Here is a 21681-nt window from a genome sequence, read left to right on the forward strand (position 1 = left end):
TTTCCTGAATCTCAGGTTTTCTTCTTTCTTGGTTTACACCTTTGTTTTGGTAGAAGACTGCCTAAGAAATGGGGCATGGTATGCACACGGTGCCTACTAGTTCAATTTTGGCCTTGCTGTGAAGCCTCAGCCTTAAAAAGGCCAAAGACAGGAACAGAGACACAGACGTAGAGAATGGACTTGAGGACACGGGGAGGGGGAAGGGGAAGCTGGGACAAAGTGAGAGAATGGCATGGACATATATACACTACCAAATGTAAAATAGATAGCTAGTGGGAAGCAGCCGCATAGCACAGGGAGATCAGCTCGGTGTTTTGTGACCATCTAGAGGGGTGGGATAGGGTGGGTGGGAGGGAGATGCAAGAGGGAAGAGATATGGGGATATATGTATATGTATAGCTGATTCACTTTGTTATAAAGCAGAAACTAACACACCACTGTAAAGCAATTATACTCCAATAATGATGTTAAAAAAAAAAAAAGGCCAAAGAGCCAAATGCATACTTCAGCATAATTTCTTGCATTCATGAGTTTGTAATAATCAATAATCATGCGACCTTGAGAGTAACTACCATATAAAATTAGTGCAAAAATGTCAGCAATATAAGTCATGCCATCCAAATTACTGTTAATATTAGAATATTCACCTTCAAATATAAGTAATCATTTTTGATGTATTTTGGAGAGAGAACCACCTTGTGTGTTAATTCTACACATTAGTTGAATATAAATATTATTGCAAAATTGAAATACTACCATAATTAATGAATAATTTTGTGTACAATAACAATTATTTAAAAAATTCAAATAGGGAATTCCCTGGCGGTCCAGTGGTTAGGACTCTGCGTTTTCACTGCTGAGGGCCCAGGTTCAATGGTGGGGGAACTAAGATCCTGCAAGCTGTGTGCGGCATGGCCAAAAAAAAAATTCAAAGAGTTAAAGATATAGGAAACAGATTGTCAATTGATATGAAGTGTAAGAAAGAGTGGGTTAGAAAAATAACTATAGGGAGAAATTTCTGAACCAAAAATGTTAATAAAAAACTAAATACTATAGAAAAGAATAATAGAGTTTACATTATAGCATGACTCGAATGATTATAGAATGGTTTGATATACTAGCATTCACAAAACTAACAAATTTCAAGAACTATTTTTAGCTTTGTGTCACTTAATTCCATTTAGGCCAAAGATATTTCAGTAAAATTTGTCACAGCTTGTGAGGATGTAATTTGTCCCCTCAACATTCCATAAGAAAAACTCCAAAACCATGTACAGCATCATCTATGATAAACCATCATCTGTCTAAATACAGTATATAAATAATGTATAAAAAAAGAAAATTTTCAGGAAAAAAAATGAGGTAAACAAAACATATTTTCTTCTCACTGATCAGATTTCAAAGTAATAGACATCACAAGAGTGCTTTAAGATAGTTTTTCATAGTTTTGAGTCCTAGGAGGTTAAAAACGTAAACAATATACTCGATAAAAGAACTGAATAGAATGCCATTAATTTTCAGTAATTAAAGATGATGTATTTTTTTTTTTTTTTTTTTTTTTTTGCAGTACATGGGCCTCTCACTGTTGTGGCCTCTCCCATTGCGGAGCACAGGCTCCGGACGCGCAGGCTCAGCGGCCATGGCTCACGGGCCCAGCCGCTCCGCGGCATGTGGGATCCTCCCGGACCGGGGCACGAACCCGTGTGCCCTGCATCGGCAGGCGGACTCTCAACCACTGCGCCACCAGGGAAGCCCAAGATGATGTATTTTTGAGATTTGTTCAAGCTATGAATTCCAGGTCAAAAAAAAAAAGAACTATGATATTAGAAAACTTACTCCTAATATCTGCTATGCAGAAAAGGCAATATTATCAGTAATATTTCTGATATATGCTTACTTTTGATTAGTATTTCCATGGTGTACCTTAATCCATTTTATTGTTTTTAACATTTCTTATCCTAATATTTCAACTGAATCCCTTGACAGCATCATATAACTTAGTTTTTTACTCCTTGCTGACAATATTTGCTTTTAATTGCAGCATTTAGTTCATTTATATTTAATGTAATTGTTGAGGCATTTGGATTTAAATATCATCTCATCATTTGTGTTTTGTCTCACCTGATCTATGTGGCTTTTCCTCTCCTGTCTTCTATTAAGTTAATAAAGATTTTTTATTATTTCTTTCTTCCACTCCATTAGCTTTTATTTTCCTTTTCATGATTACCCTTTGAATTTACAACAGGTGTCTTTGACTTATTAAGGCCTACCATAAATTAGTACTTTACTAATTCCCACATATGGTATAATATTGTGATATAATAAGAGAGATAAATTTTGGTCTTCATCCCCAGCTCCTGGTCGGTGCTCCTAAAACTCTTTATAATTTCCTAAGTGATAAAGGTGCTAGGAACATCTTTTGTCCTAATATTTGGTCTTTGATTTTGGTTCCTGACAGAGATTTCCTAAACCCCTTGGAATTTCCTGGGTGATAGGAGCATCTTTTGTTCTAATGAGTTGACTCTTGGTGGGCTCCTGGATAGCTTCAGGATGGAGGCTGGTCACCAGAAAGACCAACCAATGATTAGAAGCTTGTAAATTTCAGCCCCAATCCCCTCCTCCAGGGAGAAAAGAGGGGCTGGAGATTGAGTTTATAATCAATTATGCCTACATGATGAAGCATCCACAGAAATCTATATGGTTCAGAGAGCTTCCAGGTTGGTGAAGACATTTATGTGCTGGGAGGGTGACATACCCCAACTCCACAGAGACAGAAGCTCCTGCTCTCGGGGCCCTTCTGGACCTCTTCATGTATCTCTTCATCTGGCTATTCATCTGTATCCTTCATCATATCCTTTATTATGTAATAAACAGGTAAACATAAGTGTTCTCCTGAGTTCTGTGAGCTCTTACAGCAAATTATTGAACCTGAGGACAGGGTCTTGGGAACTCTTCATTTGTGGCCAAGTCAGACAGACATGTGGGTAACCTGGGGACCCACAGTTGTGACTGGCATATGCAGTGGGGACAGTCTTGTGGGGCTGAGCCCTTAACCTGTGGAGTCTGATGCTAACTCCCTGTAGATAGAATGTGAACAGAATCAAGTTGTAGGATACCCAGCTGGCACTGGAGAATTTGTTGGTGTGAAAAAAAATCCACACGTTTGGTGACCAGCAGTATTGGTGTGAGTAGTAGTAGTAAAAGGAAACTGGTGGTTTTTTCCTTTTCATAAGATAAGGACTTAAACATTTTAATTCCCTTTACCTCCTCTTGCTTCTTGTAGTTTAAATATACATGTATTTTCAACCCAACAAGAAATGACTGCTGTTTAATACAGTCAATATTCATTCAGATTTACCCATTTATGTACCCTGACCATTACTCTCCATTCCTCCTGCATTCCCAGGCTTCCATATGGGATAATTTTTCTTTTTCCTAAAGAAACATTTGTTTTAGTACAGCAGCAGATTCTCCCAGGCTTTGTCCCCCATAAAATGTCTTTATCTCATATTCATTTTTGAAGGATATTCTAGGTTTCCAGTTATTTTCTCTTCAACACTTTATCAATATCATGCCAGTATCTCCTATCTTCCATGGCTTTTGTTGAAAAGTCAGCTATTGGTATTTTTTTTTTTTTTTTTTTTTGGTGGTACGCGGGTCTCTCACTGTTGTGGCCTCTCCCGTTGCGGAGCACAGGCTCCGGACGCGCAGGCTCAGTGGCCACGGCTCACAGGCCTAGTTGCTCCGTGGCATGTGGGATCTTCCCAGACCGGGGCATGAACCCGTGTCCCCTGCATCGGCAGGCGGACTCTCAACCACTGCGCCACCAGGGAAGCCCAGCTATTGGTATTTTTGTTGCTCCTTTGAAGATGTATTTTTTTTTCCTCTGACTGCTTTTGTCTTTGATTCTTGGAATTTTCATTCTGATGTATCTATTCTTTGTAGCCATACTACTTGGCTTTCATAAAACTTTTAAATCTGTTGCCTGAATTTTAGAAAATTCTTGGCTAGTGGCTCTTAAAATATTGCTTCTGTCCCATTCTCTTTCTTCTCTCCTTCTGAGACTCTAGTTGCATTTATATTAGAACTTTCACTATTGCACATATATCTCACACTCTTCTTTATGTTTTCCATCTTTTTTTCCTCACTCTTTGCACTGCAGTATGGATCTTTTCTATTAACCTGTCTTCCTAGTCATGACTTCTCTCTTCTGCTGTATTTAATCTGCAGTTAATCTGTGTAATGCTTAGTTTCAGTTATTTTATTTTTTACTCCTGTAACTTCCATTTGACTCTTTATTTTTTTATTGGAATATACTGACTTTACACTGCTGTGTCAGTTTCTGCTGTACAGCAAAGTGAATCAGCTATACGTATATATATATCCCCTCTTTTTTGGATTTCCTTCCCATTTAGGTCACCACAGAGCACCATCCATTTGACTGTTTTTATAGGTTCCAGTTCTCTGGTAAAATTCTCCATATTGTCATCTTTTCTTAAAAATATTAATCAATTATTTTAAAAATCATGTCTGATAAACTCCAATACCTGGATCATCTGTGAGACTGTTTATATTGTAAGGTTTTTCTTCTCTTGGATTTTAGTTACGTGGTTCTATTTTCTATCTTGCCTGGTATTGAATGGTGACTGTTACGTGTAAAAAACTGTAGAGCAGATTTGAGGCTCTGGATGATGTTATATTCCTCTGGAGGGGAGTTAATTTTGGTTTCTGATAGAGTTAGAGGAAGGACAGGTTATATTAATCCAGTGTGGGGTTGTACTGCTTCAAGGTTGGGTTTCAGTCTTCTGTGAGTACCATCTATTTCTGGTTTACCCTGGCTCCCAGAGTCAGGCTCTTGGGGGTCCTAATGGGAAATCTGGGGTGTTTATTAGGGCCTGTTCTTGGTAAGCCCAGAACTCACATCTTCTTTTCCTCAGCTTTTTTAGACGACGGAAAGCTCTGTTCAGCTCCCTAGCTTCTCAGTTCTGTGCTGCTCCTAACTTGGCAAATGCGCAAATGTCTCCAAAGAAAAGCACTGCAGAATACAGGGTTCATCTCAATGAATCTTTCTTCTCTCAGGGATCTGGCCACTCAAGTCCAAGGTACCTTGTATCCAGCTCTCTGATGCCTTCAAAGAGATGCATTTTTGTATTTTGTCTAGCTTTTATGCTTTTCCTTGGTGGGAGAGTTGATCTGCAACAAACCACCCCACCATTACTGGAAGTATACATTTTCATAATGTTATTCAGTGTGCTACTTCTGTAACCTGTACTTCAGTCATTTAGATAAGCAGAACCGAGCAGAAGAATTTGTTTTTTAGAGATTGTCACCACAATGGATTAATGATGAATGCTTGCCAAGGAGTAAAACCAGGGAGTGGGGGTAGGAAAGGGCAGTCTCACCAAGAGAATGGTGAAACTGATAGAAGACTTATTCACAGAACAGAAAACCAATCTTTAGACTGACAATAGAAAAATCAAAGTGAAGAAATTACAAGCAAAAAATGTCGTGTACATCCTTAAGTTGTGTATTAAGAGTTATAACAGTATGTTTGAACAGAGTTCCAGGCTGAAGCAAAAAGATAGTGGGCCATTTTCATCATTCTTCTGCTGTAAAAGAGAAACTACATGCCTTTGAAATGGATTTGCCATTTACTGATACAAGATGGTCAAACAAGTTGGAACTGCAGCTATTACATATTAAAAATGACTTGACTTTTTAAAATGACTTAATATTGTGTGTCAGGTAATAATACTAAGTTGGTGGGATTTGCTAACACCCAAAGGTTAGTTGCAAAGAAATAATTCATTTGCTGGAATCTGCCGGAAAATAATCAAAATAATGGACCTTGAGAGGGCAGCCTTTTCTTAAATTATATCTGTTGAAATCCTCTTTTCATCCTTCTCTAGAAAGATGCCGAAATTGGTGTGCGTGCAATAAAATCTTAGGTCCAGATGAAAAAATTTTTTAACAACTTCAAAACTCCATCATCTTTGTTTACCTTTATTTTATTATTATTTTTTATTTTGCGGGCACGTCACGCAGCTTGTGGGATCTTAGTTCCCTGACCAGGGATCAAACCCTGGGCTCTGGCAGTGAGAACATCGAGTCGTAACCACTGGGCTGCCAGGGAATTCCCCAGATGAAAATTTATAGAAGATTCTGAAACCCAGTTATGTTATTTCATTTCCATAATTGATTATCCCAGGTTTAAAGAAATACAAATTTAAGTGAGAACAAAAATCTGAAGTTTCCTTATGAAAATATCCCAACAGTACAAACCTTCAGTTTGCAGGACTGCTTCAATCAAATGACATCTTCATCAGCAACCGGATTTTCAAGTAGGACTTGAAATAAGCAGTACCTTAGTTACAACAGAGAAAAGAAAAGCTTAATATGTTGGGAGCATCATTACCATCAGGGGTACCTTGTGCTGGCGAGGAGACAATCAAAATAGTTGCTCTTCTAAAAAACCTCAGTTGAAAGTGAGCATCTGTTTGTATGACATATATAATGATCATAGGAGTAATCTAGCATCTTGATATGCTGACAAAATATCATTCCTGCATTATAATGCAAAACTTTAAAACTTGACCTCTAAAACGTTTAATAATAAAATTATATTACTAAGTAAACTCTAAAAATAAAATTTCTGGCTTAGTCATGTGTCTCAGGAGTTCATTCAATAATGGGGACTTTTGGCTTCAGCCAATTACCAATTTTAGCTTGCTATTCTTCAGCATCTCCTATTAGGTGGTACATTTTTAAGACCTTGCTTGTCTGAAATGTCTTCATTTTAAGCCTCTTGCTTGATAGTTTAACCAAATATAAAATTCTGGGTTGGAAATAATTTTCCCACAGAATATTGAAAGTAATGTTCTTGCTTCCGGGGTTACTATTGAGAAATCTAAACCTATTCTGTTTCTGATCCTTTTTATCTGACTTTTATCCAACTGACCCTCTTTAGAAGCTCTTCAGATTTTTCTTTGTTCACAGTGTTCAGAAATGTCACAGTTTCACATATGTAGTCTATTTTCATCTTTTGTGATGGGCACTCAGAATCCTTTCAATGTATAAGTTCATGTTTTTTAGTTCGAAGAAATTATCGTTATTTCTTTGATGATTTTTCTCCTCTATTTCCTCTCTCAGGAAATGCTATTAGTTGGATGTTGTGCCCCACCCCCACCCCCGCCCTGCAGGAATTGCCTTCTGCCTCTTGAACTGAGAAATCTGTTAAAACCTAAATGCCAGGTTTTATACTTATCTAAAAATGTTCCTTCTTTGTTGGAAAAACACACAAACCAAAGAAGAAAGACTAGTGGGTGGGGCTGGCTGGAAATATCGGCTGGAGTTGGCCAGTTTCCCTTCCACTGCTCCCTCTTCCCACCAAAACAAGCTCTCACACCTGACGGCAGAAAGAGTTGGTTCCACACCAGACAAGCTGGTTTCCATTCTCAGCTTTGCCACTTACCATTGAGTGATCCCGGGCAAGCCACATCGATTTCTAGGTTGGTGTCTCCTCATCAGTAAGAGGAAATGTGGGAAATAATAACGCATCCAGCCTAATAAAATAATAAGATCTCCTCACATGGTGAAGTGTGAAGGACTTGTGAGAGCAGGGTTTTTGATATCATCCAAGCTTTGTTCAAGAGGGAGGAAATCTTACTGCGATAACATTAGAGCTGGTAGTTTTAAGATACTGTGTGTGCGTGTGTGTTTCTCTCTCCTCCAGTGTTTTTCTAGTTTCTGAGAGAGCAGAGTCTCAAATGACCATTCCAGAGACAGGGTTTCAATGTGACAGTTTGACAACCTCCTCCCTCAACAGCAGGATTAGAAGGCCCAGGCTGCTTAGAGCACTAACGATGTCACTTGTAAATGAAAAAGGGTCAGCTTCTCACAGTTCCGGAGGCCTTGACGTTGAGCTCAGAATTCAGGTCTGGTTTCGGCACAAGGGCTTATGTGTCCCTGTTTGAGATCAGAGGCCCGAGGCTGTCATTCTGACTTTAAGGGCATGGCCATTTGGGGCTTTATCTTAGGATAACTGACATGTCTTTTTCATCTCCCCCGCCCACCCTGCCTATCCCTGCTGTCGCTGCCAGAGCCTCAGCTCGGGCCCTCATCATTCCCAGCCTAGATGATGGTGAAGCTTCCTAATGGTCATTCCTGCTTCCTGTCTCGTCCCTTAGTCCACACTCCATGGTCCAGGCAGTCTCGTCTTTCTAAAGCACAAGTCTGATGAGTCACTCTCTTATGTTCAACCCCTCAATGGGGGCACTTCACTTTTCCATGTCCTTAATCATGTAGTCTTGCCTGGCATTAATAGCCTATCACGGTTTTATTTTAACCTGACAATTTCTGGTTTTCTCTTTTTTTTTTTTCTTTTTCAGTACGCGGGCCTCCCACTGTTGTGGCCTCTCCCGTTGCGGAGCACAGGCTCCAGATGCGCAGGCCCAGCGGCCATGGCTCACGGGCCCAGCTGCTCCACGGTATGTGGGATCTTCCCAGACCGGGGCACGAACCCGTGTCCCCTGCATCGGCAGGTGGACTCTCAACCACTGTGCCACCAGGGAAGCCCAAGGATGGCTTTCTCCATTTTTGCCCTTTAAAAAAATTCATCAAGTTATTTCCTTTGTTTCTTTTTTTCTCTCTCTCTTTACACATTTGGAATGTTTGTGTGCTATTTCTGGTCTTTCAGTGGCTACCTTCAAAGTTTACCATACATATTTAACCTAAAGTCTTAAAGTTGAACTACATCTTCGTTCCTCTCCTAGAATTCACCTCTCTTCCCCCCTCTCTGAACTCACACCGTGCTGTTTAGAATATTTTTTAACTCAGCAAAGACATTTTTGAGTTTATTGATATAGTTGCCATTTATTTGCTTCCCATTTTGCCTTGTACATCATACCATCCTGTTGACATCACTTTCTTCCTTGAATTTTACTCTTCAGAATAGTTCTCCTGGTAGTAAATCCTCTCAATTTTGTTTCCTATATATAATTTGCCCTTATTCTTTTTTTTTTTTTTTTTTTTTTTTTTGCGGTATGCGGGCCTCTCGCTGCTGTGGCCTCTCTCGTTGCAGAGCACAGGCTCCGGACGCGCAGGCTCAGCGGCCATGGCTCACGGGCCCAGCCGCTCCGCGGCATGTGGGATCTTCCCGGACCGGGGCACGAACCCGTGTCCCTTGCATCGGCAGGCGGACTCTCCACCACTGCGCCACCAGGGAAGCCCTGCCCTTATTCTTGAGCAATACTTTTCGAGTAGTACACAAATCCAAGTTGACAGCTATTTTCACTCAACCCTTCTTGGTCCAAGTTCTGGCTTCTACTGTTCTGTTGAGAAGCTAGCGTCATTCTAACTGGCCTTTTCAAGTGATCTGTCTTCTCTTTCTGGCTGCTTTCAAGGTCTTCTCTCCATCTTGGATGTTTTGTCATTTCACTACAGTATGTCTAGACACGGATCTCTTTTTATTTATCCTGCTCCCTGAAGTTCAGATCCAAGTATCCCAACTGCCTGCTCTGTATCTCCACTCAGCTATCTAACAGCATTTTACACTTGCCACGAGCAAACTTAAGCCCCGGAAGTCCCCCGCCCCGGCATTACTCCTCTTGCTATTTCCCTATATCAGAAAGGTCAACTCTATTTTTGTTTCTCAAATCGAAAAGATTTCACAAGTCCTCCTGGCTTCCCCTTTTGACATTTTACAGTTTATTCTCAACCCCACAGTCATAAGCATCTCTTAAAAACACAAATCAGATCATCTGAGTGCCTATCCAAATCCTCCAGTGGCTTCCCATCACCCTTAGAACATGATCCAAACTCCTGGTGTTGGCCCTTCCAGACCTGGTCCCTGCTTGCCTCTCCATCCTCATTCCCTTGCTATTCTTCTGCTCATTCATGATGCTCCTGCCACCTGGCACTCAAACATGTTTCTACCTCTGCCGTTCCCTCCGCCTGGAGTACTCCTCCCCCAGCGCTCCCAGGCTTGTCTGCCACTTCATTCAGGTCTTTGCTCAAAAGTCCCCACCTCAGAAAAGCCTTCTCTAACACTGTATTTGAGATGGAATACACATGCCTTTCCCATTTGTCCTATTTGTCTCCTCCACCCTGTTTTAATTTACAACACTCATCGTCACTGAAATTATGATATATTTATTTATTCACTTGTTAGTATCTGTTACCCATCCCTTCCCTACTGGAATGTACACAAATGGTTAGGCCTTTATCTGTGTTACTCATTGCTGCATCCCTGGTCTAGAATGGTGCCTGGGACATAAATATTTGGTGAATCCCTGGATGAATGATTAAATGAATGGACTTGGCTGGGAAAAGAAAAAGAGGATAGGACAGATAGAAGAGTGTGCAGAATTGAGGAGGGCTGTTTTAACTGTCTAAGGCCAACTTCTTCAGAATTTCCAGCCACGTGGTTGTACTCTCTCTGCCCACAGCATGTCATGCCTTTTTATGGCATGTAATTCACCTTGTAGTTCGGATATATTTAGACTGTGACCTTCTTGAGAACAGGGACTGTATCTTATTCACCTCCACACCCCTGGTGTCTAGCCTAGTACCTGCCATATAACAGATGCTCACTCAATGCTTGCTCAGTTGAATTAAACCCATATTGACTCAGCTAACTCTGATTAAAAATGTCTTTAGCTTAATTGTTAGCTGAGTCACTTTTGCCTAAAAACCCAGATTTAAATTTTACTGACAAAAAGCCTAGCTGGAATGAAGCCCTTTCCAGGACAATTTTCCTGATTCAAAGCAACCTGAGAACAAAGTTGAAATGACAATATAGTGATAGGTCCTTAAGGGTAGGGACTAAATATAACGAATCTTTGTAAACACTCCAGTAACTTGGCACTAATGATTACTGAATGTGCTTTGTAAATAAACAAAAGTTGCATGAATGAATTTTTAAAAGAGCCCTCCTCCCTCTCCCATTTTCTTTCTTTTTTTGGTTTCCTAATTTGCAAATTATCTTCAAGGACAGTATCTAGGACCCATTAAACTAGATTAAAAAAAAAATTCTAGCTTATTTTAGGAGGAGGCTGGTGGTTCTCAAGCCCAAGAAGGAGAAACCTATGGGAAGCTCAGTCTGCGGCTAACGTGTGCTGGGTGGTTTTGCCCTTTGCATCCTCTGCTCTCCTGATATTGCTGGGAAACCAGGAAGCATGTCAACTGAGGTCCCTTCTGGCATCTCCTGGGTCCTGGAGAGGCCAAGGAGGACCCTGCCTCTCTGTTCTTTTTTTTTTTTTTTTTTGGCGGTACGCGGGCCTCTCACTGCTGTGGTCCTCGGGCACGAACCCACGTCCCCTGCATCGGCAGGCGGACTGTCAACAACTGGGCCACCAGGGAAGCCCTGTTCTTACTTGTTAAGAAACTTTGCTGGCCTAGGAGCATAGGGGCAGGCTCTGGGTGAAGTCGGGGGTTCTCCTCTCCAAGAGGTCTCCCTTGGTTCCTCCACCAAGGGCTCAAGGCCTTGTGAGCTGAGTGTGCACAGCTTATCTAGGCCCTCAGCCTGAGCTGGGCTGACAGGGAGTGTGGGTGGAGGAAGAAGGAAAGGACTGGAGTGAGCGACGAGTAACATCTGCCCTATAAATCATAGATGTTTGCCAAGTGGAAAAACACCCAACCCTCAGAATGTTTCATTTTGTGCTTCTTGTTTCATGAAAGGGGTCAAATGTAACGTGGCATCTCCACTGGAGCCAGGTGTGAGTTGCTTCCCTCTGTCCTCCACAAACAGGGCTGTTTCCCAGTATTTGGTCTGAAGTGTGCTGGGCCCCGAATGCCCAAGGGCAATGGCACACACTGCATCACACACAAGTGCCCTCTTCAAGAGAGCATCTTTGACGAGCCTGGAAGCTTCCAGCAGTGCCCAATGCTCTCCTCATTCCCGAGCTCTTCAGGGACTGCACCCTGGGCAGCACAGCTCCTGTAAGCCACAGCCCGAGCAGGGAGGAACCTCAGGGCCACACGGGCACCCCAATGAGCCCTTGAGGGCGGAGGCTGGCCAGGCTTCTGAGATCTGTTAGGTGCAGATCCCCGTGGGCAGCCCAGTGCTCCAGCTAGACTCACCCAGGCCTGGCAACACGCTTGGACCAGGATGGGGAAGAAGCGGCCCACCCGGCTCTGAAGGAAACTGCAGGATCCCTCTCCCTTTTCCAGCGGGCTCTCAGGGAAGGTTGGCTTCATGCTTAAGCTAAAGTGGCCAGCGCTGGGCCCGCAGGTGGACTCCATCAGCCCGTGTCAGAGGTGGTACGGCTAGAGGTTAGGAGTATACGCTCTCATTTCAAATGACCGTGGGGAAGCTACTTAGCCTCTCTGAGGCTCTGTTTCCTCATCTGAAAGTGGGAGTGATCATAGTACCTACCTCACGCTGTTAGCAGGATTATATGAGATGATGTTTGCAATGCGATTAGCAGGGTGCCTGACATTTTAGAGGGGCTTGGGATACAAGGGCATTATTGTTCATCTGAATGAGGAGAGCCAAATGATAGAGGGATTTATAGTCATCACAGGATGTCCGGCAACCACCCTCTACCTATAAAAACGGTGGTAGACTGGGAGTTGTTGGGCAAGGCTGGAGCCAGGTGGTGGGTCCGTGAGTGAAGTCCTGACTCCTTGGCCTGGGCTCCCATCCAGCAGGACAGCTGTTCAGGAAGCAAGGCTGGTCTGAGCCTCAGCTGGTCTGGCCTAGTGGTGCCATGTGGGACAAGCTATTTAAGCCTCCCAACCACCCTGTGAGAGGTATGTATTGTCCCATTTTTCAGATGAGAAGATTGAGACTTAGACATGTTGGATTTGTGGCTCGTGGTCACCAAGTGAATATGCACCAGACCTGGGATTTGAATCCCTAGTGTTTGACTTTATAGAATATCTGTCTTTTCTGTTGTTGTTTCTCGCCAGCACTTAGAACTTCCAAATTTTAGGGAATCCCTTACTACATGATTCTCGATGGGCAGAAAGCTCCTTGCCCCCGCCAGCCAGAGTAGGCAATTGGACCCTTCTCCACTGTTCACCAAACACAAACTTCCAACCTCACATGAGGCTGCAAAGCAAGGGGCCCCTAAGAACAGGTCTGTGACAGACCCACGATGGAGGCTGTGTCTGACAGTGGCCTCCTGCCCAGGGGTTTCTGTGTCCTGGCTTCCTGAGTCCCTGGTTCCCACCCAGTCTCCAAGCCTGTGCCTCGAGCTTTCTGCAGCTTTGCCCTAATAGGAATTGCAAAATTCACATGTTCAAGAACAAATTTCTAATTTCACCCTTCCTAAATATTAACCATTCTCATTCTGTAAGTGGTAACTCCATTCTGCCGGGTGCTCAGGTCAGAAACTCGGCAGTCAACCTTGACCCCTCTCTCTTTCACATTCACCCCCACCCACGAACAGATCACGTCAGCTTTACCTTCAAATTATAGACCCGATCCCCGTCCTCGCCACTGGTCTGAGTCACCACCATTCCTCACCTAGATTATTTCGGTAGCCTCTAAACTGTCCCCCAACAATCTGTTCTCCACACAGAAGCCAGAGGACCCTTTACAGCCACAGAGCTGATCACGTTGCACCTCGCTCAGTCTTCCAGGGGCTTCTATCTCACTCAGCGTAAAAGCCAAACTCTCTACAGCAGACACAAGGTCTCAGGTGACTGGGCCCCTGTCACGTCTTGGGTCCCCTCCCCTTCTACTCCCCCCAGCTCATGCAAACATGTCATGCAGCCCTGCCTGGAAGGACTGGTTGCTCTAAAGTGTAATCCCTTCTTCCCTCAGCATCTCAAATATGATCATATTGAAGATCATATTCCTTTTCCTAGAATGACTTTTCCTTGTGTGTTGCAACTGGACTCCTACCACGTCCAACAAACTTCTCATTCCCCAAAGTTCAGTCAAATGCTTCCTCTCTGAAAGCTCGAGTGAGGATGGTTTGGTTCCTTGGCACTCTTTCTTCACCACCAAGTAGCTTTGCCTGCTCCAAAAGGTACAAACCCAGCCCTCAAACCTAGTCTTTGCTTAGGAAACTCACTTCCCCTGCTTCACAGACGGGGAAGACTTGATCAGGGCTGGTTATCGGTAACCGTGTTGCTGTCACATCCTCCTGCCTCCCCACCAGCAGCAGTTTCTCTTTTCTAAACTCCGGGAGCATTTGGTACACACCTTTACTGGAAAACATAATTTGTGGCTTGCCAATCTATCTTCTTCTGGCCCCACAGATCCACAAGTTAAGTGTCAAAGTTGGCTCTGTATCTTCAGTGCCTTGCACGATTCTTGACACATAGATGTTCAATAAATGTTTAAAGAAAAAATAATTCCCAAAGGACTTAAGCAGAGTTGTATAAATAACTGCAAGCATTAGAATTTGACTTATAAAGTGTCATTAAATACACTATTCCACAACATATCGATTGTCTGTGTGAGCTAAAATCATTCGTAGGGCTCAAATTAGAATTCTTCTAGGTCTATCTTCTGGTATGAGACGTTTTTCGTCTTCTAATAAGTCTTACCTATTAGTTCAAAGCCTTTAAAGGAAGGGAGGTCATATTAGGAAAGAAATGGAAAAGTCTTTTTTAGGCAATATTTGTCTTCTGTTTGGCAAACGTTTCATCACTGACTTGGTTTCGGTGGGGCATGAGCCGAGGGGTGGGCGGAACCCTGTGCTGAGGCTGCTGTAGGTCCCAGCAATTTCTTAGTAACAGGCTTTCCCGAGCAGCCAAGAGCTTGTGGCATCTGTCCGTTCATCAACGTCAGGGTGTTTTGAAAAACTTAAGCAAGAGGTTTCATTGCATCTCAAGCCTCCCAGGCTTCAAACAGCTGAAGATTAAAAAAAAATTTTTTTTTGAGATTATCACCCTGTGGTGGCATACATTTCTGGCTACTTACTGCTGAACTGTTTCAAAATACCGTGCCCATGCTAATTTGTTTTGGAGTCATCCAAAGTTTTTTGTTTTTTTTTTTTTTGCGGTACGCGGGCCTCTCAGTGTTGTGGCCTCTCCCGTTGCGGAGCACAGGCTCCGGACGCGCAGGCTCAGCGGCCATGGCTCACGGGTCCAGCCGCTCCACGGCATGTGGGATCTTCCTGGACCGGGGCACGAACCCGTGTCCCCTGCATCGGCAGGTGAACTCTCAACCACTGCGCCACCAGGGAAGCCCCATCCAAAGTTTTGATGAGTATTTTTGAAAGATATTTCCAGGGGACTCCCTTAACCTCTCCCTAAATAACATTCATTTTGTGTATTTCATGGGCTCCTTGATATTGGTGGATGACTGAAACTAGACTTTCAGAAGGGACAGCTACTCCTAGGATCTTGATGGGTGCCCCTGTTGGCCCACCCTGGCTCGTGGACAATGCAATCTCAGGGCCTGAAAAGGACTGCATGAGAGGACTGTTTTATGGGTCTCAGTGAAATGGTGTACTTTCTCAAGTTCAAGGCTAGTCTTCCTACCTGTGCTCTGGATCTCATATCCCTTCCTTCTTCAGGCATCGCTGCCTTATCAAATAGCTCCTTTCCCCCTTACCTTCAAACTCTACTTCCTTGTGAAATTCAATTAGAATGTCTGGTTCTTGAAGAATCTTTCTGGATTATCTTCTCCCCTCCCAAACCTACCCTAAGCTTGATGAGATGCTCCTCCTACTCTGCCCCTATAATATGGAGTGCATTCCTCTCTTAGAGCATTTGTCACAATATTAAGCAGGCCAATCCCTGTTTGGGGGTGGAGATTTTATTTTGATTTATGTATACTTGAAGCTTGCTAGAGCTTCTGGAAACAGCAGGTAAAAGTTCAATAAATGTGTGTGCTATATAATAACCATATTAATTATCTCATGAATCACATGCAAATTTCCTAGTCCAGGTTCCTCATTTTATAGAAAATACACGGAGGTCCAGAGAAGTTGAATAACTTGACTAAGGCCCTACAATCATTCAGAGGAAGACAATAGACTACAGTTTTCGACTCCTGACTAATGGAAGATACCTGTTCCTCCCACTAGGCCCTTCTGATATTCTGTGCACCAGCTGCACTGTGTATTTCCCACATTTGCATAAAAAGGACACAATACATGACATATCCCTTTTCTAACGTTTAGACTTTTCTTAGTGTATAGGCTTTGATAAAGTTTTTGCTGCAAGAAAACTCCAAATCAAGAGAAATGGACCCTTAAATGGGGTAGCCTGATCTGGTGGAGAGTACTGAGGTCTGAGAAACGGGTGCTTATTCAACAGATATATAAGTTGTTAAGTGGGTTAAAAGATGACTACCATACTATGTCCTTAAACGTTGGACAAGCTAGTAGGGGACGTAAAGGCATGTTCACACATAAATGTAAGGTAGTATGTGATAAATCGTAAGAAAGTTAAGAATAAGAACAATGGATGTACAAATGTGGAAGAAATCCCTCGAAGTTAAGGAAGTTAGGGAAGTCAGGGAAGGTTCTGTAAAAGTTTCATTGCATGAGAACCCAAAAAAATAAGTAGAATTTTGATAGAAGTGGATAAAGGCCTTTTAGGTGGGAAGAGCAAGGCTTTAAAGCTAAAATTTCTAGAGGAATTTACAAAGAATGTCAATAAAAATATCCATCCATCCATCCATCCATCTTCTACTTATTCCTGGAATGGCAAATGGCAGAGTGAGGAGCAAATCTCTTTCCCCAAAGGAATAACATAGACAAACTTTCTAGAAATTGAGCAAAGGCATACAACATATCAAGAAGCATTTATGCAAGAAAAATTACTGACCTTTGGGTGAGAACAGTGTGTCCGCAGTATTTCAGCCTAGGGCTGCTCCCATGTCCTTCCAGCTCCATCAGCATGGCAGTTCTCCCAGGCAGGACAAGCTGGAGTGGAGCGAGGGCAGAAAAATTCCATTCTCCTGGGCATTGTTAGAAATAGCAATCTCAGTGGCAAAAGAACTCGAAAGATCAATGCAGCTAGCCTGAAGTTTTGGTTCTGGTTGGGACCAGCAACAGTTGGCAGACTGGCCAGAAATTTAACAGGGAGATAGGTCCATGGAATGACACAAACATGGTGCACCTTGCCACATGTCCCTGGTGGTTTGGAAGGCTGCAAGCAAGAGCAAGGCAGAATATATATTCAGGGGAGACTAGAGAGAGCCCTAGCTATTGGTATACATTCCTGGCTGAATGTGAGGCCTTGGACGCAGGCAGTTATCACTAGTGAGGGCCCAATGTAAAGTAAAAGCTACGTGAACTTGTAAGATGCACACAGTTTGAATGTGTTCCACAACCTACACACAGATCCACTGGCAAGGGTGGAAGCCCTTACTGGCTCAAGATATTTGAGCACAACTTCTGACAAATCACTGGCTGATCACTAAGCTATGCTGACGCAGGGCTTACTCCTAGGAAGATGTATTTAAACATATAAATAAGATGTAAAACATACAACACTGAGCAGAGATATCAGTGGTCATACACCCCAGGAAAGGTGATCTCTATAGAATTAGACCAGGGAAATCACTAAACAAAAAAACAGAGAAATGGCAGTAGCAACAATCACCACCTCCCTGGGTGGAGGAGATCAGATCAGAATCCAGAGTTGCTACAATATTACCTAAAATTTCCAGTTTTCAATTAAAAAAATATAAGATATGCAAAGAAACAGGAGAGTGACCTATTTTCCGGGGAAAAAAAGTAGCTAATAAATACTGTCTCTTGTCCATGACCTCCACCCACTAGATGCCAATAGCACCATCCCTCCTACCGCCCCCCCCCCCCCAGGTCACGACAATCAAACATGTCTTCAGACATTGGGGGATGCAGGGCAAAAATATCCCTTTATTGAGAACCACTGCTCTAAAGCAACAGTAATCAACATAATGTGGTATTGGCATAAGGAAAGACATAGATCAAGGAACAAAATTAAGAATCCAGAAATAAAACCTTACATTTATGATCAATTGATATTTTGCAAATGTGCCAAAGCAATTTGATAGGGAAAGGACAGCCTTAACAAATATCAATAGTACTGGGATAATTAGATACCTACATACAAAAATGACTTTAGACATTTATCATACATGAGAAATTAATTCAAAATGAATCATACACCTAAATGTAAGAGCTAAAACTATAAAACTTTTAGAAAAAAACATAGTTCTAAAGTCTTTGTGACCCTGGATTAGGCAAAGAAAGGAAAATCCATAAAAGAAAATATTGTTAAATTACTTTATCAAAATCAGAGTATTTTGCATTCAAAATAGAGCATTAAAAAATATTGTAAGGGCTTCCCTGGTGGCGCAGTGGTTGAGAGTCTGCCTGCCGATGCAGGGGACACGGGTTCGTGCCCCGGGTCCGGGAAGATCCCACATGCCGCCGAGCGGCTGGGCCCGTGAGCCGCGGCCGCTGAGCCTGCGCGTCCGGAGCCTGTGCTCCGCAACAGGAGAGGCCACAACAGTGAGAGGCCCGCGTACCGCAAAAAAAAAAAAAAAAAAAAAAAAAAAAAAAATTGTAAGACGACAAACCCACAATCTTAGAGAAAATAAATACAGAATATATAAAGAACTCTTACAACTCAGTAAGACAGTCCACTTTTTTTTTAAATGGGCAAAATATTTGAATAGACATTTTACCAAAGACATATGCACAGCTAATAGCATAGACATAACATCATCAGTCATTAGGGAAATGCAGATGAAAGCCGTATTCAGATACAACTTCACACCCACTAGAATGGCTATAGAAAAGACAGTAACAAATGTTAGTGGGGATGTGGAGAAGCTGGTACTCTCACCCTTGTACATTGCTGGTGTGTATGTAAAATCAGTCATTTTGAAAGACAGTATGGAAATTTCTTTAAAAGTTACACATAACTTTGCCATATTATCCAGCATTTCCAACCCCTAGGTAGGTACATACACAAGATAAATGAAAACATATGTCAACACAAAGACTTGTATGAAAGGTTCATAACAGCATTGTCCACAATAGCAAAAAAGTGGAAACCAAAATGTCTATTAATTGATGAATGGATAAACAAAATATGTTATATCCATAGAAATGAAATCTTTTCAGCAATAAAAAGGAACATACTCTTGATACTTGCTACAGCACAGATACAGCTTGAAAACCCTATGTTAGGTTAAAGAAGCCAGATGCAAAAGACGGTATACACAGGATGCCATTTGTATGAAATGTCCAGAAAAGGCAAATCTGTAAGACAAAAGGCAGATTAGTGGTTGCCAAGGGCTGGGACAGGAACAGAAACCATCTGCCAATGGGCATGCAGGATCTTTGTGGATTATGGGAGGGTTGTGTAGCTCTATAAGCTTACTAAACATCACCGATATTCCCACTTACAATGGGAAAGTTTTATGTAAATCATACCTCAATAAAGTTAATTTTAAAAAGCAAATGGCAAAAAGTAATTCTCTTATATCCTTGCCAAAGGAAGATAATTGCTGTTAACTTTCAGTGTATTTATTTGTTGGTGTTGTGTATGTGTTTTAACAAAAAGTAACTTCTACTGTACAGTTTTTAAACTGATTAGTTCATATATATTAATATATTTGTATGTCACTAATAACAATAACAAAACTGGGGCTTCCCTTGTGGCGCAGTGGTTGAGAATCTGCCTGCTAATGCAGGGGACACGGGTTCGTGCCCTGGTCTGGGAGGATCCCACATGCCGCGGAGCAACTAGGCCCGTGAGCCGCAACTACTGAGCCTGCGCATCTGGAGCCTGTGCTCCACAATAAGAGAGGCCGCGATAGTGAGAGGCCCGCACACCATGATGAAGAGTGGCCCCCGCTTGCCACAACTAGAGAAAGCTCTCGCACAGAAACGAAGACCCAACACAGCAAAAATAAATAAATTAATAAACTCCTACCCCCAACATCTTCTAAAAAATAATAATAAAAATTTTTAAAAATAACAAAACTGCATGAGACACTTCATGAAATCATGAATGATGAAATTGCAAAACCACTTTAGAGATCATCTAATGCCTTCACTTTATGCCCTTTTGTTTCAATTTCCTTACGTATAAAACAGGAGGTAGAACTATAGTTTTCTTGGATCTTTATTGCCTTTCCCCTCTTTATTAATTCTTTTCTATTTCTTTTGGAATTTTTACTCCAATCTGCTGCTAATGAAAATAATTTAAAAACAGCAACTCTTTGCTGTTTGTGAGCTTATTTCAGTCCAGGTACATGGATTTTTTCTTATTTAGTTCTCCTAAAAAATCGCTATTATCTTCCTTTTACAGATAAAAAATTAAGATTTTCTTCGGGTTAAGAAATTGAAATTTTCTTGAGGGAAGGAGAGAATGGAGAATTATTGCTTAATGGTTACAGAGATTGTCTGCAGTGATGAAAAAGTTTTGGAAATAGATAGTGGTGATGGTTGCACAACACTGTTAATGTAATTATTAATGCCACTGGGTTGTACACAAATATGGTTAAAATAGCAAATTTTAAGTTATATTTTATCACAAAAAGAAATTGAAGAAATTTGTTAGGTCTACTAACAAGGTACAGTCTCTCACCATCTGAACCCACAATCTTTTTTTTTTTTTTTTACAGCCTTACTGAGATACAATTGTCATAACATGATGTAAATTGAAGGTGTATATGATTTGATATATGTATGTACTGTACAATGATTACAATAAGCTTAGTTAACACATTCATCACCTCACATACATTTTTTGGAGTGTGTATAGTGAGAATATTTAATACCTACTCTCTTAGCAACTTTCTAGTATACGACAGTGTTAACTATAGCCATCATGCTGCACATTGCATCCCTAGAACGTTTATCTTACAAATGGAAGTTTGTACCCTTTGACCAACATCTCCCCATCTTCCCCACTCACCAGCCCCTGGCAATCACCAATCTACTGTTTCCATGAACCCATACTCTTAACATGATTGCTATTTGCATGTTGACAGTGTTTTGTAACCCAATAAAATAATGACGAAAATTTCAGATAACTGGCAGAGGCCCAGACTTTATCACATTATAGTCACTCAGAGATCTTACTCTTTTATCTGGTCCTGTTTTAGTTGCTTCTGAAAAGATAAGTCCATAATTAATTTTGATACATCTATAATTTAAATTTCCTAGTTTAAAATGTTGATCAAGTTAAAATCTACTGTGCCAGGAAGAAGTAGACCTCAATGATGTAAATTGGTTGTTATTTTGGGCTTTACTACTACCTCATTTGACGCTCCATGGGTACAGGGTTTTAAATACACTGTGCTTTACAGTATCAATAGATTAAGCCACTATCTATAGTTTAGCTGATCCTATTCCTAAAGCCCCGTAGGCCTATTTTTGCTCAAGAATCACTTAAGAGTTCTTAGGGTCAGGTCAGATTTTAATGTGACAGAATGAGATCCAGTGATTAAGGCAATTTTTAAAAAATATTTTTTTACCTATTATTTATTTGGTTGCACTGGGTCTTATTTGCGGCACTCAGGCTCCTTAGTTGCAGCATGTGAACATTTTTTTTTTTGTTTTACATCTTTATAGGAGTATAATTGCTTTACAATGGTGTGTTAGTTTCTGCTTTATAACAAAGTGAATCAGTTATACATATACATATGTTCCCATATCTCTATGTGAACTCTTAATTGCAGCATGCACGTGGGATCTAGTTCCCTGACCTGGGATCGAACCTGGGTCCCCTCCTGCATTGGGAGTGCGGAGTCCTATCCACTGTGCTACC

General features: G+C 41.7%; 1 protein-coding gene and 1 long non-coding RNA gene across 2 annotated transcripts in view; both read right to left on the reverse strand.

Moving 5' to 3' along the window:
• Positions 1–14883, reverse strand: part of LOC109547365 (uncharacterized) — a 32102-nt gene extending 17219 nt beyond the window's left edge. Inside the window, exons 1-2 of the long non-coding RNA XR_004527656.2 lie at positions 7472–14883; positions 6283–6364 (exon numbers count right to left, since the gene is read on the reverse strand). This is a non-coding gene — a long non-coding RNA (uncharacterized lncRNA). The remainder of the gene's footprint in view (positions 1–6282; positions 6365–7471) is intronic.
• Positions 14884–16731: 1848 nt separating this feature from the next.
• Positions 16732–21681, reverse strand: part of MAN1A2 (mannosidase alpha class 1A member 2) — a 168094-nt gene continuing 163144 nt past the window's right edge. The window contains exon 13 of the mRNA XM_073809085.1: positions 16732–16864. Coding sequence (XP_073665186.1) covers positions 16768–16864 — 97 coding nt within the window. The 3' untranslated portion in view covers positions 16732–16767. The remainder of the gene's footprint in view (positions 16865–21681) is intronic.

Source organism: Tursiops truncatus, chromosome 1, assembly GCF_011762595.2.
Source record: "Tursiops truncatus isolate mTurTru1 chromosome 1, mTurTru1.mat.Y, whole genome shotgun sequence".
In the NCBI taxonomy this organism is placed as follows: Eukaryota; Metazoa; Chordata; class Mammalia; order Artiodactyla; family Delphinidae; genus Tursiops; species Tursiops truncatus.